Here is a 16919-nt window from a genome sequence, read left to right as displayed (position 1 = left end):
TTACCTGCCGTGGCTGGTTAACTTTTGCTCCTGAAGAAAGCAGCAATCGGATGACATCCAGATAGCCTCCTTGAGCTGCCAAGAAAATTGCAGAAGCTCCATCCTAAGAACAAATACCTCCAGCTTACACTGTGTTGAAATGACACAACTTTTTTTGTACAAAACCAAACCAAACATGTTCTCCTTTCTAACCCATTATGCACTGGAACATCATATATACAGCTAAGCTCAAGAAACAATGACTAAAATCACAAGTCTTGTTCAACCAAAGCTGGATGGGGCTTTGAGCAACCTGGTCTAGAGGGAGGTGTCCCTGCCTACAGCATAGGGGTTGGAGCTAGATGATCTTAAAGGTCCCTTCCAATCCAAATCATTCTATGATAACAAACTATGGTAACGTTTTTGTTCAGAATGCACAAGTACTGACTCCCATTGTGTTACCACACTGAGCATTAAATCCTGGGTCTAGAACACTAAAAGACTTGTTCATCACCAAAGTGTCAGTCTTCCTAACTAGAAATTCATTTCTATTTAGCAAAATGTATTTATTCAGGCTCACTTAATTTTCTATGCCTATACAGAAGTGCTCTGCCACATAAGTGCATATGGTGAAAACATGCCCAAGTACTTTGCAGAGCTGGAGACTCTGGTACTGAAGCCTATCCTTCAGATTGAAGAAGTGAGTACAGTGCCGCAGTGCTACACCATGCCAGCAACTACCATGCTGCTGCTCTGGCACATCTTGCAGAAGAGATTGACTCTGTAGCATAAGCATGTAAAAGTAACACATGCAAGACAGGGTATCTCCTAGCCCTATCGGAAGCCATCATTTCCCTATGAAAAGCTTGTAAAAGAAATGAACTAATTTGGGATTTATTTTTCATCAACGTGTTTTTCACATGGAGATGTCAGCATTAGAAAATGCACAACACTTGGATTCATATAAGCTTTTTTCCATAATTTATATACATATGCACATATCAACAAAAAAATGTTCAAACTACATTAAAATCCATCCAAAGAACTAGAAGTGAAAATTCATATGGAGGGTAGGACAGATATTTTACCTGTCATAGATCCTCAACACTGCACAGAGCATTCTAGGGCAAGATTCCCCAGAATGTGAGATGTTTTGTTTACGTAGAGCCATGAGTGAACACCCCACTGTGTCTGAAATGTACAGGTGCATATGTTATAGGCATCTCCTGCATGTATTTTTCCGAAACATAGGCATTTTGACAGAAACCCATTTTTAACCTGTTGGCATATCACCACAGTTGGAATAAATGCTGTTGTCTGCTTACATATACTGCTGAGGTCCTCCTCCTATAAAACTCATGCCAGAAGCATGAGCTGAATAGAGAGCCCAGGAACTGAAGATAAAAAGTTTGATCTTGCTGTGGTAAAGAAGAAAGATACCTGCTGGTACTGCAGATGAATATTTGCCCCTGGGTCCTCTAGGAGGCTGTTTTCTCTGTCTGCTTTGCAAATGCATAAAATAGGGTGATCATATTGGGTACTTTGCAGGCTTCCTCCAGAGGCACATATAGCAAGAATACATCCATTTAGAAAGTTTACAAGGTTGTGTAATATTAAGTGAGCTCTTAATTATAGCATCAACCAAGATGGAGAGCTTTGGTTTGCCTATCATCCAACCAGTTATTAAAATTAATTATTTGGTTTCTGTACTTGATTGGAATTGATGTTGCAATAAGAAAGCTGTTTAGAGGCCATTACATATTTCTGCAAGTAATACTGTTATGTCTTATTCTCATCTTCTCCTCTACTCCTCGCAGGATTCAACTTAAAATTAAAACATCTATCTTGATGGTTTGGGGAGGACTGCCCAAGAGCTTGCTCAAAATCCTTCTCCTCTGGCTGCCTGCCACGGAAACTGCCAGCCAGATACTGCTGCACAAAAGCTGCTTGGCAATGTCTCAGAAAAGGAGCCAGGCTAACACTCATTTTTAATAGATTGTTGTTCTGATTTTATGAGGCAGCAGTTTCTGACTGGCTTTGCTTAATGACTGATAGTCATAAAAATACATCTCTAAATCCGAATGCAAATACTGCTCATTTCTAGGAGAGGCAACAAGGAAGTCATTTTACTGCCCATGAAGTATCTGCAGGTGTGATAGTACTGCTATTTTTAAACCAGGTGGAAAGCCCTGGGGTTGCCAAGCACAGGATGACAAACTGCCTGTAGATTAGAAAGGTTGTTGCTACTTGAGAAGCAGTGACAACAGAGCACCCTTCTTGATAAACATGGGGTGGTGACCCCACAAAAGTGGGGACTCCTTGTGCAACCAGCACATGGCCCCTGGCATGTTGGTGACTTGTGTGGTCACCAGCCCTCAGACTGACAGCATCCTGCATATCCTGTGGTAATGGCTGAAAAACCCTATGTATTCACAGTGAACAAATTGCTCTTTGTCAGCCTTGTCTTCTACCCTGGAGTAGGAAAGAGTGGTGGGAAGTGGAAGAGATAACCGGCCACTCCTTTCTGTTGAGTGCTGAAAAGCTCAATTTATTTGAGTCTCTGTTGAAGCAAATTAAATCCAGTACTTCGTTGGCTTAGTCTAGCTCTCTCAAAAGTCAACTAAACACTGTCAGTTCAGTCTTAACATTCTTTGCCCAAAGAACTGACAAGCTAGAGATGCACGGATACCAAATAACGTCATTTTAACTGATACTTAAGGACAAAGCACAAAACTGATTTAAAGACAATGTAATTTCTGCATTTCCTGGCAGAAAACTGGTGAACTGTAGTTATTCACACTTCTGTCTACAATGTAAACCTGATGTGATAGAAAATGACATTTTGAGCTTTTGTTCAATAGTAAGGGACATCACAAATCTGATACAAATTGGAACTCAGCCTCCATGCAGACAATGAACCAAAAGGAAGCCAACTCGTCTTTTCTGGTTTTGTACCACTTCTCCCAAAATAAAACAAAGCAGACAGTTAAAAATCACAACTTAGAGAAGCAGAGGACTATAAAACCACAATGTTTGGCAAATGCTTCCCTGTGCTGGAGCTGTAGTACCTGCTGCTGTCCAACCAACAGCACATTTGTTCCACTCACAGTATTATCAGTATTATCCGCGTCAAGTAACTCACATAAAGTTGATCGTGAATGTTGGCGCCGTGTTTCAACAGAGTTTCCACTACTTTTGCATGCCCATACTGACAAGCAGCTAGAAGAGCGGTACCTCCATCCTATGAAAAAATGAAGAAAGGGTACAGAAGGTTGAGAGTGAAGATGCTGAACTGAACATCACCACACAACAGAAGCAAATTTTAAAGCTTTTCAGAGCTTGGCTCACAACACACCCTCTACCTGCTCCAGAAGCAACCAATCATCTTCTCTTCTTTGATCAGAACTACATGTCCTGTCATGTTCTGCCTTTTACCTGCTGATTGTTGGCCTGAAGGAGAGTAGGCAGGATGCATCAAAAGCATACAAGCTAGATCTGGAGGCTTGCATCAGATCAAAACCATAATCATCAGTGATACTTCCAATACTTTTCTGTGGTAGTTACACTGAGGGTAGGCCTAGGCACATTTACCAAGTCTGCCTTGCACAGCTGCTACCACAGAAGCCATCTGAGCTGGGAAATGCCTCATTATTGCTGCCTGACAACTCCAAGACAGCTGAAACAACAGAGACAGCAAATGCAGGGCTTGCCACATCCTGTTGAAAGCGCTCAAAAACTGCCATCATTTCTGACACTGGAATGGAGAGGTTCTTTATCTTCTGCCTGGGATGGCACTATGTTATCAGGCAAGGATGACGCACACTCCACATCACTGATACCAAACATTTCCTCTCTCCTTCCTTGAATTCTCCCAGTCTCAAGCTGCTCCTCGACAAAGTAAGCTATCTAAAGTATTTCAAACACATGGCTTCCAGAGCTATTAGTGTGGGCAAAAGACTGCATTTTCCCTCAGCCTTGTTCTCTGAAACAGTTCCAAAGTCTTGTCTGAAACTTTCCACATGGACAGGTAGCCAGCAAGAGAAATAACAGCCCAAATGGCCAAATGAATTTTTTATAATGGCATGCACCAATCAAACTTATGAACCTGTGGTGCTATTTCTATAACTCTCACAAAAACTCAAAGTCTAACATGGCTGAAGTAATACACAGAGACTGCCTGTAATTACTCTCAAAATCTCTTCACCTTTCCCCCCATGCAGTGTTAAAAAGCAAGCAAGGCATTAGTGTCAGCTAAGTCACAGATGTGAGACCGTTATGTGACAGTCTAAGAAATGCATATTAATTCTGGGATATTTAAGTAATAAGTGGACAACCTGGTCAGTGGAGTTAAGTTGCTCTGTAGCTACAATGAGTCTCTAGACTTTCCTGTCATATTAATAGGAACTGCTAGAACAGAACATAAAAGTACCTCAGTAGTTCCTGGACTGGAACAACAACAATAACATAAAAACCCCTCCACCTCTACATACTTAAAAACAATGGCAAAAGCTAGTAGCTTCATGAAGCCTATTTCCTGTCTACAACCAGCTGAAAGCCGTTTTGCTTGAGTAATGAGTTACCAGATCAAAGGGCTATAAACAGAAAAAAAAACCCAAAACCTAACAGGGACATTTTAAAGAACTTTCCCTGAAGGAAACTGGAAGAAAAACATCGATGAGCTAAAAAACAAAACTGAGCTATCAAGACTGATCATCTTCTGTAGAGAGGTATGGAAGGATGGCCTACAAGAAGCTTAAAAATATTGAGGCTCCCCATTTGTAAGGAAATGGGCACATTCAGATGCATATGGGAGTAGTTTGTTTATTTCTTTATGGCCTGCTTATCTCTTCATGGCTTGTTTTTCATTTTCTAAAACCCTTGTGTTCTCCACACACTGTTATTTTAAGAAGACTGTTTGCTTATTGACATAATTTCTGGAGGCAAGCAAATGACAGATCCCAAACAAAGAGCAGGCTTGCACAGCTAACCACAGTTAGTGCAGCAGAGCATAAGCCATGTGTCTGGAGTAGAACTGTGTGATCCCATGTTGGAGATGTCACAGCTTTCACATAGATGGAAGTCCCACTATGATAAACAGCAACAGGTCTGGCTCCAAGAAGGGGAACTGTGGACAGGTATCCTTTCCATGGAAAACACCTTATGGAAGACAGCACTCAGTTAAATCAAGGAATTGACAGTGTTTGACAAAACACTACAAAGTTCCATGTTTTTTAGTAGAAAGAAAAATTGTCCTCCAACTCCTATTGAGCTTACACCTTATTTTCCCTTATGCTTTCTCTCTCTTTGGCCAGCACAAAAGCCTTTTCTCCAGAAAATTCTGTCTGGACACCCAACTGTTTTACAGACTACAGGGAAAGTGGATGGAAGGATGAAAAAAAAAGAAGTAAATGCCTGAGTTTTAAAATCCCTTGCAGCCATGTGATTCCCACTTTATTTTTTTGGCCTCAGCTGAAACAAATAAAACACTGAAGCAATATCTTTGGGGCTGGCAAGGCTTTTGGAAACTCTGAGCGGGGCAGAAATTAGGATCAGGGACATGTGAGCAATAACGGAGGCACTTCTAGGGCAATAATTGCTCTGTAGCAGGAGGTTAACAGTCGATAATGCTGGAAGAAGTGCTCAGCCTTGTGCTCATTTACTGCTCATTCCCTGTAATTTTGACACAGCGCAGATTCCACTAATCCCTCACTGCAGCCCCTTCCAGCAAGCTGGGAGCTCAGAAAAGAGCCAGTCTTCTCAGCTATCTGCCATTCTTTTCTTGAAACAGTTTGATCTTCTCCCTACTGGCAGTGCATACATTGCTGCCAGTCTCCCACATAAGCACTTGGACAGCATCCGATAAGAACGTGCTATCCAGGATGTACATCTCTATTTGCCTACCTCTTCCTTTACCTGTGTCATCATTGCTTGCAAGTACATTAGAAGTACATGGTGCATCACTTTCTATGGAATACACTACAAGGGAAAGAAACTGGTTTTCTGTCATTACTACCTACTGAAAAATAGCCTCCACTGCATGACCTGCAGCATCACTCAGAAAATATGCCACCATGGAAACCACACACACGCTCATAACATGTCACAGAATAAGAAAAAAAACCAAATCTCTGATACTTATTTCTAGGGATGTTCACTTTTCCTGTGTTGTGGTTTAACTCGGTAGGTGGCTGAGCACAACAGTTTTTTGCTCATTTCTCCCTTCTTCGTGGGATGGCAGAGAGAATTGGGGGAAAAAGAAATAGTAGAACTCATCAGTTGAGATAAAACTATTTCCTAAGATAGAGAGAAGGAAAAGGATAATACTTATACTAAATACACATACATATGAATATATATAAAGAGTGATGCGCAAACAATTGCTCACCGTTCTCATACCAATGCCCATCTAGCCCCCCATGCAGTGGAAGACTGCAAGATGCACACCCACTCCCTTCAAAACTCCTTCTGCTTGATGTCATATGGTATGGAGTATCCTTTTGGCTAACTTAAGCCCGTTGTCCTAGTTCTGTTCCCTCCCAGCTCCTTGGGCCCTTTGCTGAGAATGGACTTGGCTCTGTACAACACTGCTTAGCAGAAACTGTGAATATTGGTGTGTTATCAACATTCGTTTTTACCTAGAACCGAAACATGGCATCATAGCAGACACTCTGAAGAAAAATTTATACCAGTTCATACTAAGACAGCCTGTCATAGTGAATATCAACTCAAATGATACCAAGCGTAACAAGAATTCTTGTATTGTTTGTTATCCTGAACTCCTGCATATAAGTAACAAACGTAGTAATTAGCATTTATAGAGAATTACATTGCAAAGAAGACAGTAGGTTTTGCATTGCCTTGCTTTGAAGTGTCTGTTTCCTAAGATGCCTTCAATCTCTGGTTGTATTTTAATTCCACATCTTCATTTGTAATAGAAAGTCTTTTGTAAACTGATAAATTTTGAAATGTCCTTTGAAAACAGGCAGGATCCTCATCTTTTCCACTGCTGCTCCCAGCTGAGTGCTTTAATCAGAAAGTGCCTTATCTCTGACTTAGAAAGGCGTATTTTGTTAGCTTTTTCATGTCTGGCATTTGGAGGATGGGACAGAGAAGCCTCTTACCTTAGCCACCCATTAACAGAAAGAAAATTTGATGTAATAATTTCAAGCTATGACATTTACACTATTAAATTAGAAAATTGAACAAAAATGATTCAAAAAGCCAATGGGAAATGCATACTGTCAATGTAGTATGTTATCAGTGGTGACTCAAGTAGAACTGTATTTGTCCAAAAGTGGAAGGAATCAGGAGGGACTGAATGCAGAAAGATTTTCCCATCATTTGGACCTTTGCATATTTTATCTGCCTCAGTGACTCACGAATTTATTCTGCATGCCTCAAAGCAGATCACATTACTATCATGAAGGATCAGATAATGGCAAGCCTGCTGTTCACCTTGTGGGCCAAATCTCTACTTCTTCACAAACACCTGGTTCACAGGCTGTGCTTGTTGAGGATGTAACTGTTTCCATACACAAAATAAGGTACTGAGTCTCTTCTTTCCATCCTTAGCAAGAGTTTCCTGCATTTGCTGTTTTTCCTCCCTCAGTAAAAACACTGCCCACCCTTATGCTTTGTCCCAAATACTCTCTGGCTTTTGGTCCAGGCTTTTTGTGACTGGGACACATTTCAGTACTTAAGCATGGTTTTTGTGGCCTGACTACAGGTCAGATGACTCAGAAGATGTAAATTCACTCACCCAATTGTATACAGCCCAATGTGAGAGAAGAATATTTCTTCTGAATCTTACTATCTTCATATATGCATATACGCAGCTTCTTCTAATGAGTTTACCCAACACTTTGGAATCCATTGCAACCTCCTATGCTGCTAAGTCCCACAACTGTACTCCACATTGTGTTAAATCACAATCTCATTAATGTTAAATTCACTGATTGATGCTTCTGCTGTGGTCATGATGTTCCTTACCACTAGCACAATCCTCTGAAGTATCAGAACCAATGCTTGTCCTATAGAACAGACATGCATGAGCTCCATGACCACAAAACCTTTGGATTTTTAAGCAGTAATATATGCTACCTTTCCTAGAGCTTAAGGAATTGAGTCCAAGTGGTGCTCCATATGGTTATTGTTGAGTAAAGTGCTATCTTTCTTCAAATACATGTCACTACAAATGCCAAGTTAAGTGACTGGTAGTGTCCATTTCAGCTCCATCAGCCCCAGTGCTCTGAAATGTGGCCACCACACCAAAGGCAAGAATGCTTCATGAAAATCTGGCGCTTTTGGCTCTGCTTGCTGAAAGCATTAGTGTTAATACTGCCCTGAGCAAAGAAACAGAGTTGATGTACTGTGGCCAGCATACCTGCTCTTAATGCCATTTATTCTGTGAGAGGTGATGAACCAGACCCAGGCTCTTTCAGTTATTTCAAATTTGGAAAAAGGACTAGCCTGAACATCAACAACAGCAACAAGATAGACATTCTAAGGCGTATTTCATCTTCCTGTCACTAAATTGTGATTTAGAGTGAACTGAAGCCATTATATTCTTTTGTCTCTTATGGTGGTGTGCAAACACTTGCCAATGTGGATCAAATTTCTGTATGTGCAAGCAGAGTAAATATGCACCTAAAATAAGATCCTACCTGACATGTACAAAGAGATCCTTTCTTCTTGTGTTGTAGGATATCATAAGAGGAAAGACTTATTGACTGACCTCACCATCAGTGGACTGATCTTTGACCAAATTATGCCATTAAGTCCAAGTAACATAAGTAAACATTTTCACAAGTTAATGTTTTCAAAATATATTGCACTACTCACACTATTCATAAAATGTTCAAGTGAGGAAATATTATCACCTTGCTGCTGCTATGTTGTGTTTCATACATAAAAGAAGAAACAACACCCTTGACAGTCAGAATGTATCAGCATGCAAAACCAGACCCTTCATCTTACCTTATTCTTAAATTCAGTGGAGGCTCCAAATTCAAAGAGAAACTTCACCACATCATTGTGGCCTTGCTGTGCAGCAAAGAACAGAGCAGTTGCACCTGACTGTAGGGAAAAAAATAAATGGGTTAATAAAACCCACCAACACGTAGCATTGTTGCCCAAAGTACACATTTCAGATTAAAACCTATTAAACACAATCAATTGAATATCAGCTGAAAAGATATGATGATTTTGAGGGCTCCAGAGGACACAAAGTATCTTAGGTGAGCGGTCAGTTTTCTTCTCATTGCACTGAGATAACTGGTTAGCATCACATATTGAATCATTTTGAAGGCTGTACAGGAGGGAACAGTTGAAAAGAGCAAAGAGAAGCATGCTTTCCTAATTTTGTGCTTTCTCATCACATGCTGCAGGTGCAGGAAAAGGGACCTAAAGATGAAATTCTCCAGTGCCAAAGACTTTTGTGATAATAGCACATGACCCATGAAGACCAGTTTAGAGCCCCTTCTCACACGCATATCTATGGGTCTCCCCTTTCCATGAGGTTCACAACAATTTTGGTGTACAATAGCACTAGTTTGAGTATGTAGATTTACTTTCAGATTAGTGCCTTTGCTCTTATATTTAATCTGTTTTCTTTCTCTCAGCAACAGAGTGATTCTGGAGGATTCCAGTGTTTCTATTTTTATTGGCTTGCTGAATCAATATGTCCAGAGTGAGACTCAAGAGTAGGTCCATAAAACTGTCCACAGCTTTTCCTTCTGTTGCCTTTTTTCAAGCAGTGTTTATCTAAGGGAAAGTACATGTTTTAAATACATATTTTATTGGGACAGGATACACTGAAAGGTACTAGCATTCATAGTTAAAGCAAGTTCAGGCCAGTTAGTGCAAAGACATTAAAAATGACATCAACAGGTTTAGCATTCACTGACTCAGGGACTTGAAGACATCAGCACAAGATTAATGCTCATGTTTCAGATAACAAAGGAAAATGAGAAACATTTTCTTGGGTTGTTGAAGTGATGAAAATACTGCCATCTTGCTTCCTGCCCTCTTCCCATGCCACTGCATGTCCTTGTCAAACTGCAGTTCTTTTCGGATAAGTACAACTCTCTTTGTTCCAGAGCAGTGTTCTCTCTGTGTAGTCATCACATAAGCCAGAATGGTTGTAGATACCCCTTACCATTACTTGAGCAGAATACAAGAGAAAGGTGCTTTCACAAAACTAAGTGCTGATATTTTCCCTTGTACAAACAATCACATCATGGTGTGAGAGATGTCTTGAATGCAAAACAGACAGGCAGGATAGGGTATGGGTGATTAAGTGGAGTGATATTTAGGGATGAGTTGGCTCAGAATGAGAGGCAGGAACTCCTGGGTATAACAAGTCAAAACAATGCCAAGGCTAGCAAGGGCAGCCACACTCCATGTTAATGACCAAATTCTGCAAATCAAAAGGTAAAGGACTTCTCCTTATCAAATTACATTGAGGCAGTCAGGGGTGTTGTAAATTTCGGTGACAATTAGCAACATGATAAATGCATAAGTGATGTAACCTGAGGGTCACACCTGAGATGTTACTGCTCCACACCAGCCTCATATGCTGGAAATATTTGATGAATTATTTATAAATACACTTTTGGCATCTCATTTTCTATTACAAGTTCCAGACATCAGATTCCTTGTCCTTAGGAGAACAGACCCTATTTATACATGCAACACACAGCAACAGCAGTTGGTAAAAAGCAGCAGACAAGATATTTCTATTACTTGCAGTAAATCAATAGTCACTTAATCAATCCCTGTTTTAGTGCAGAACATCTCCTACCTCCCTCTGCAGGTTGATATCTGCTCCTTGCAATATCAATTCCCGTACACAGTGTACGTGACCATAGTAAGATGCAACCATCAGAGCTGTTGTGCCAAGCTGGGAATGAAGAAAAACATATCAGTATTTTCAATAGACACCTCCAGAAATTAATCATTTCTTCTAAACAGCTGAAGGAGGTTTATGGTCAGTGATCAGAGATCCTGTTCACTCTTTTCCTGAAAGGGGGAGCAGTCTTTCACTGAACAGATTCTAAGACAGTATAAAACTTTCTACCAAAGAAAAGTGAAAAGTGAGTAATTAGCAGCTGTTAAAGCAAGTAAATTACAGACTTGCCTGCAGTGCAAAGCCTGATCAATCAATGAAAATGTATACAATGACTTCACATGACTGTCCTGAAATAAGTGTACCAAAAACATCAGTAATATTTTTGGCTTCTACATTGCTTTTATCAGAAAATGTCAAAGATCTTTATATCCTTTCCAGAAGAATAACCTTAGATACAGGATGGCTGTAAGTAAGTGACTTGTATGAGTTATTTAATTGTGAGTCATAGTCAGCATTATGATCCAAGTGCCTTGAATACTAATACCCTATCCAAAGGACTACAGCAAATTCTTTCTCTCTCCATGACTCTTCACATTGCATCGGAGAACCTTCCAGACCAGAACAACACACTCAGGTTTCCTCAATATCCCAATAAATCCACTGCTGCATTGACCTAAATAAGACTTATGTTACATGTATATGATGTGTGGGCAACACGCAAACACCACACATGAAAGTATGAAATCTATCAATCTTAAGTCTTCATATGTACGAGTTCAATCTAAAGAAAAAATGTGTAATGTTGCAAAAAAAGCAGCATACAGCCTTAACAGTATTAAAATATTTTAGTCTAGAGAATGTGTATGTCTGATAGAATGGTGGGATATTTTGCAGCACACTGTAAAAACTCTTGATCAAAGATTGTCTTATGTTGAGATAAACTGAGCAGCAGTAGAACTTCTTTCTTTACATCTATCTCTGTCCTGTTTACTTCATGCATCCTTTCCTTCCTTGCCAGAATGACAAGGATTATCTTCAGAAATACTGCATGACAAGTAATTGCCTACAGAGTAAAAATGAAATTAAGATGAATAAAAAATAGCTTAAAGCCAATGAGCTTAGAAAATTCCTGCACTTTGAATGCATTCAAAGTAAGAGAAGATGTGGCAGGTTCATGTTACTGGCTAGAAGTTCACATTAAGGCTTGATTTACAGGCATGACTGCCTGTAAGTCAGTCTCATCACCAATCAAAGAAAAACTGGGGACTTCTCAATCTTTATTTTCTCCGGCTTTTTGCAGTAGCTTTGCATAGTCAAGCAACTGTCCATATGTTAAAGATGTGCATGTTATTTCTATTTTTAACCCATTATCTCAAAACTAGCTTCAACTTCTCCAACTACAGTAAGGAAAATCCCACTAAATCTGTCAAGCATAGAATCGTGGAGTCACAAAATGGCCTGGACTGAAAAGAACCACAGTGATCATCCAGTTTCAACCCCCCTGCTATGTGCATGGTCACCAACCACCACACCAGGCTGTCCAGAGCCACATCCAGCCTGGCCTTGGATGCCACCAGGGATGGGGCATCCACAGCCTCCCTGGGCAACCTGTTCCAGTGTGTCACCACCCTGTGTGAAGAACTTCCTCCTAATATCTAACCTAAACCTCCGCTGTTTAAAATCATTCCCCCTTGTCCTATCATTAACAACCCATGTAAACAGTCAGAAACACCTAAGCAGTCATGTATCTGTGCTTCTCTTTGCTTGGAAGTCCTGCAATCTCTGTTTTGTTATCAGTGCAGAAGATACTGGGATAGAGGGAGGACGATGTTAAGATGCCAGCAGTTCTTCTGACACCACCAAAGGTTGTGTCTAGACCACCACATGCATGTGAGGTGGGAACAACTACACATCAAAAGTAACTTTTACGCTGCTTAAATGGAAACTGTGGTCCAGGGTTATTTTTGAAAAAGCTAATCGTGAGGATCTCTTTTAGCTGATAGAATCATTGCTGCTAGTGCTTGATTGAGCTGACTCTTCAGAGTGATCTATTACCACAATGATATTTCCCTGCAAAGAGAAGCCCGAGGTGCTAGAATCTGTGTTTTTAATGTCAGTGCCACAAATAACTATGTAAGACACATTTTTGAGTGCTGGCAAATTCCTAACCCTTTGCTACTGATGTAAATCATCATGCTATTTTATCTTGAGTTTCAAACTTGCTTCTTGACAAGAAAGGATTTTAAATCATGTCCAAGTGTCAAAAGAATCCCAGTGTCTTAAGTCAGATCCCTGCCACACCTTCTGTGCAGCAGGCTACGGAAAGCGATGTAAAATCAGTGCTGTGGTTATATGTGCACTGTGTGCATACACTGTCTTTGCAGTCTACATCTACTCGCCCACTGTTCAGCAGCAGCTGGAGAAGAGCCAGGTTTCCTTTTCTTGCAGCCCAAAATGCGGCATTGGCGAGTGGTGTTTCTTTCTGGTGAAAATAAAAAGCAGAAACAAACAAACAAGAAATTATAAGATGCATTGGACAAAACACAAATACGTGCTGATAGCGTGCTGATCTTTTACAGCTAGAGCATAGGAGGGAAGCTAACTTGATTTCTTTGTGCAGCTAAAGAGATCAGTCTCCATGCTGCCTCATGCTGTTTCAAGTCTTCCCTGTGTCCATAGCAGCATGACTTCTAGCCTGCTCTGCACTTAGAGCTGATGATGCTAGTCCAGATCCCCAGGGAAACATCACAAAAAACAATGAGCTGGATGGTCTCCTTCTGAGGCGGGGCTAACCACAGTTATAGAGGGTGAATCATGTCCTGCTGCAGGACATCTTCCTCCATTTCAGCCTTCTGCATATAAAGTTCCAATATATGAAAATTATTGTTCATGTATCTTCAATATTATTAGGTTTGCCTCTTCTAAAATTAACACGCTGTAGATGTGGGCTTAAGATATATCTGCTGGATGACGCTAGAAAAGGAAGGCTAGATCCTTGCTGTCTACAGACTAATGAATTCATTTACTATACAAGCAAGACAAAAATGTAAGGTAAAATAGGAAAACTGTCAAATCTTGATATCATGGACCAGTGTGAGTCACACTGGTAGCTTTCTCAGTCCTAGAAACAGTGCCACAAAGCAGCTTCTCCTTTGTGTGAGTAAATGATTACCTCCCCAATGTATTGGGACAGCTAAAAAGGACACAAATTTTGCTTACAGATTCCTTGTCTCATCCCTTCAGGCAGCTGCCAAAATGTCGGCCTTATGAGTAAGCGATGTAGTGGCTGTAGTGCTCAGATGAACTAAAGCTGAGGTGGCAGCGGTACATATATCCCAGAGTAGGCGAATGCCTCTGGTTTATATGAAGGCATGAAGGCCCAATATCACTAACAGTCTGGGAAAGTGCCATTTTAGTGTTAGTAATCTCAGACCAAAAGAGTGTCCGTATAACTAAGGACCTTACTCTCCAGTGAATCCTGCCCCCAAGATAACCCAGAGAGAGAAGAGTGAAGACAAAAGTCAATCATGCTGCTTCAAAATGACACGTACTTTCCCATGTTTTCATGTTGATGCACAAGAATAATGAGGTAAACAGCCAGAACTGAACAATATTTCTAGTTGATACCAGAAGACACAAGATCTATTATTTCGAACGTATTTATTATAGATCAGACACACTGAGCACTTCTAGTTGGTTGGCTTTTCAGTAATCAGAGGCATTACCAGATTGTTAAATAAGCTGCTGTGTGAGACAAAAGCTCTTAAGTTTCATCCATCCAATAAATTATAAGACAGCTCCTATAAATTGTTAGCAATATTTGTTGTACCCACACACACTGAGCTAAATCCTTATCTTCTTTTTACAGCTCATAAACTGCTTTTCCTCTTGTAAACTGCTAATAGTGTTGATTAAAAGAAAGCTTGCACTCTATACCCTCCTTGCTGGCAACTGGTCAGGAAGTAGTTTTTCCACCTTTCCCCTTACAACCACTAAAATGTTATGTAAAAACAGACAGGTGACCTAAACCCACAGCAGTCCATGTTATCCTTTTGCTTTAGTTTATTAGGCAGATATTTATTTATAAAGATCATAGTCAGGAATATAGCCTTTATTATTATATTAGATGGAAAACTATTGCAAAATAATGATTTTTTTTATCTTACAGAATGGGAAATCAAATTTTATTGCCTAACTCCATCCCTTAAAGTTTTGGAAAATTGCAGGGTATTCCAATATATCCATAGAAGGATTTATTTTGTCCAACCTGGTTGTCCATAGAAGGGCGCAGCAGCAATGTGTTTTTGTTTTATTATGTAGTACTTTTATAGATCAAGAGTGACTATTCAGGAGCTCTTCACCTGTTTTCATTAGCTTATGTGAGGAGAGAAGAGAACCAAGTTTCTAGAATTAACCTCATCTGAAACCAGACATGCAAAGTTTTCAACCTGACAAATCATAAACCCCCAGCTCTTTCTTACTCCTGTAATCCCTAGATTAGTCCTCCAGCAAACACATCCTCATACTCAGTATCAGATAAAAGCTATGAAAGAACTCTCAAAAGCATCAAGGACACAAAAACGGGTTTTTCCCACTAGTGCCAATTTGGAATGACTAGACCCAATTTGGAATGACTGCTATCAGTACTTCGCCTCATGCCTCCACAGTGCTGGGGATTCCTTACTCAAAAGCTATATATATACAGTACACTCAGACGATCTATCAGCTATGTAGTGATTAGATAGGAAAAGCAAATAAATCTGAGCTGTTCTATGTATTCTATATACTGAAGATTTTAGGTTAACCCATGACAACTATAGAGCTAGTCTGCTCCAAAGAACTTTTTAAAGAAAACAACTGATCCCGAGCATTGACAGTCATGGAAGAGAACATCATAAACATTTGAAAAAGTAATTAGCTAATAGCTCTGGTGAAAATTGGCATATTTAATAATGTCATTTCCTCCAGCGTCAGCAACTGTCAGGATGGAATTTCCTTTATTTCAACAAGGTCTCTAAAGCATCGCTGCAAATCCTGGCTGTGCTACTTGTTTTAATTGTTCATATGATGATTCCAGTTCCGTGACCACCGGCTCCCACACCCTGCCCTACCATTACCTTACTGCTTGCAAAGAGGCAGCAGCTCATAGTAGGGTAGGTAACAGCTGTGGAGGAAGAATGTAGTTCTTAAGCAGTGAGCTTAGAGATGAAAGAAAAGAGAGGAAGGAGAGGAGAAAGAAAATACTACTCAAGGACTGGTTCATCCTACTGTCAAAATAAAAGAAAATACCATTTTCCTATTCAGTTTCCAAACCAGTCCAGATAGAAAGGAAGAGCTGAGTGAAAAGTTTTAAGAAAAAGGACCGGAAATCAGAATCAGTCATGACATAACGGGAAATTCTAGTGGGACTTAAGAGGAAAGACAGAGGTCCTTAGTAGATACTAATGCATCCTATACAAAGGGTCATGAGGAAAGTATTTGAAGATATATACATTAAACTAAGGCAGGCAAAAACACAGGGAATGTGGTAAGAGATGATGTTGGTGCGTATAGGCAATGAGAAAGGAATTTTGACTTGTGAGTAAGGATAAGACAGAAAACATGAATAGACAGCAGCAATTGGAGATGTGTTGGGGTCTTTGGTAAGCATACAGCCTTCTGAGAAAAAGAATAAAAGACAGGAAAGAGGGAGAAAGCAGAGGATTGCAGTTCTCCAGATGGGAAGGGAATGGTTAGTAAGCCACCTTCAGCAGGAGGAGACAAAATGTGGGTAATGGGGCACAGGAAGGAGCAGGTAGGGATGGACAGAGCATACAAAGGTGGGTGCTGATGCGAAATGAAGGTGGGAACAACTTGTGGAGATGGAGCAGAGGAACAAAGAGGCTAAATAAGTGTGGAGGACCAAAACTGGGGCGAACACCGAGATTTCATCCCTCTGCACAATGCAGATGCCATGCTACCCCACACGTGGGCTTCAGCTGCAGGTGGGACCCACCTGTGGCATCGAGAAGCCCCAGCATAGGCATGATACAGTGACAGGGGAGAGGGAGGCTCAATGAGGGGGAAAGCAATGCAGCACAACCAACACGGC

At 40.5% G+C, this 16919-nt stretch overlaps 1 protein-coding gene across 2 annotated transcripts in view; it reads right to left on the bottom strand.

Moving 5' to 3' along the window:
* The window catches only part of ANKRD29 (ankyrin repeat domain 29), a 30929-nt gene that overhangs the window by 13269 nt on the left and 741 nt on the right, over positions 1–16919 (bottom strand). The window contains exons 2-6 of one of the 2 annotated variants that reach the window (XM_072330264.1): positions 13200–13310; positions 10781–10879; positions 8956–9054; positions 3122–3220; positions 5–103 (exon numbers count right to left, since the gene is read on the bottom strand). In XM_072330264.1, coding sequence (XP_072186365.1) covers positions 5–103; positions 3122–3220; positions 8956–9054; positions 10781–10879; positions 13200–13310 — 507 coding nt within the window. The remainder of the gene's footprint in view (positions 1–4; positions 104–3121; positions 3221–8955; positions 9055–10780; positions 10880–13199; positions 13311–16919) is intronic. The other variant, XM_072330265.1, reaches the window with a different exon arrangement.

Source organism: Excalfactoria chinensis, chromosome 2 (assembly GCF_039878825.1).
Source record: "Excalfactoria chinensis isolate bCotChi1 chromosome 2, bCotChi1.hap2, whole genome shotgun sequence".
Lineage (NCBI taxonomy): Eukaryota > Metazoa > Chordata > Aves > Galliformes > Phasianidae > Excalfactoria > Excalfactoria chinensis.
This window is presented reverse-complemented; position numbering and strand designations above follow the sequence as displayed.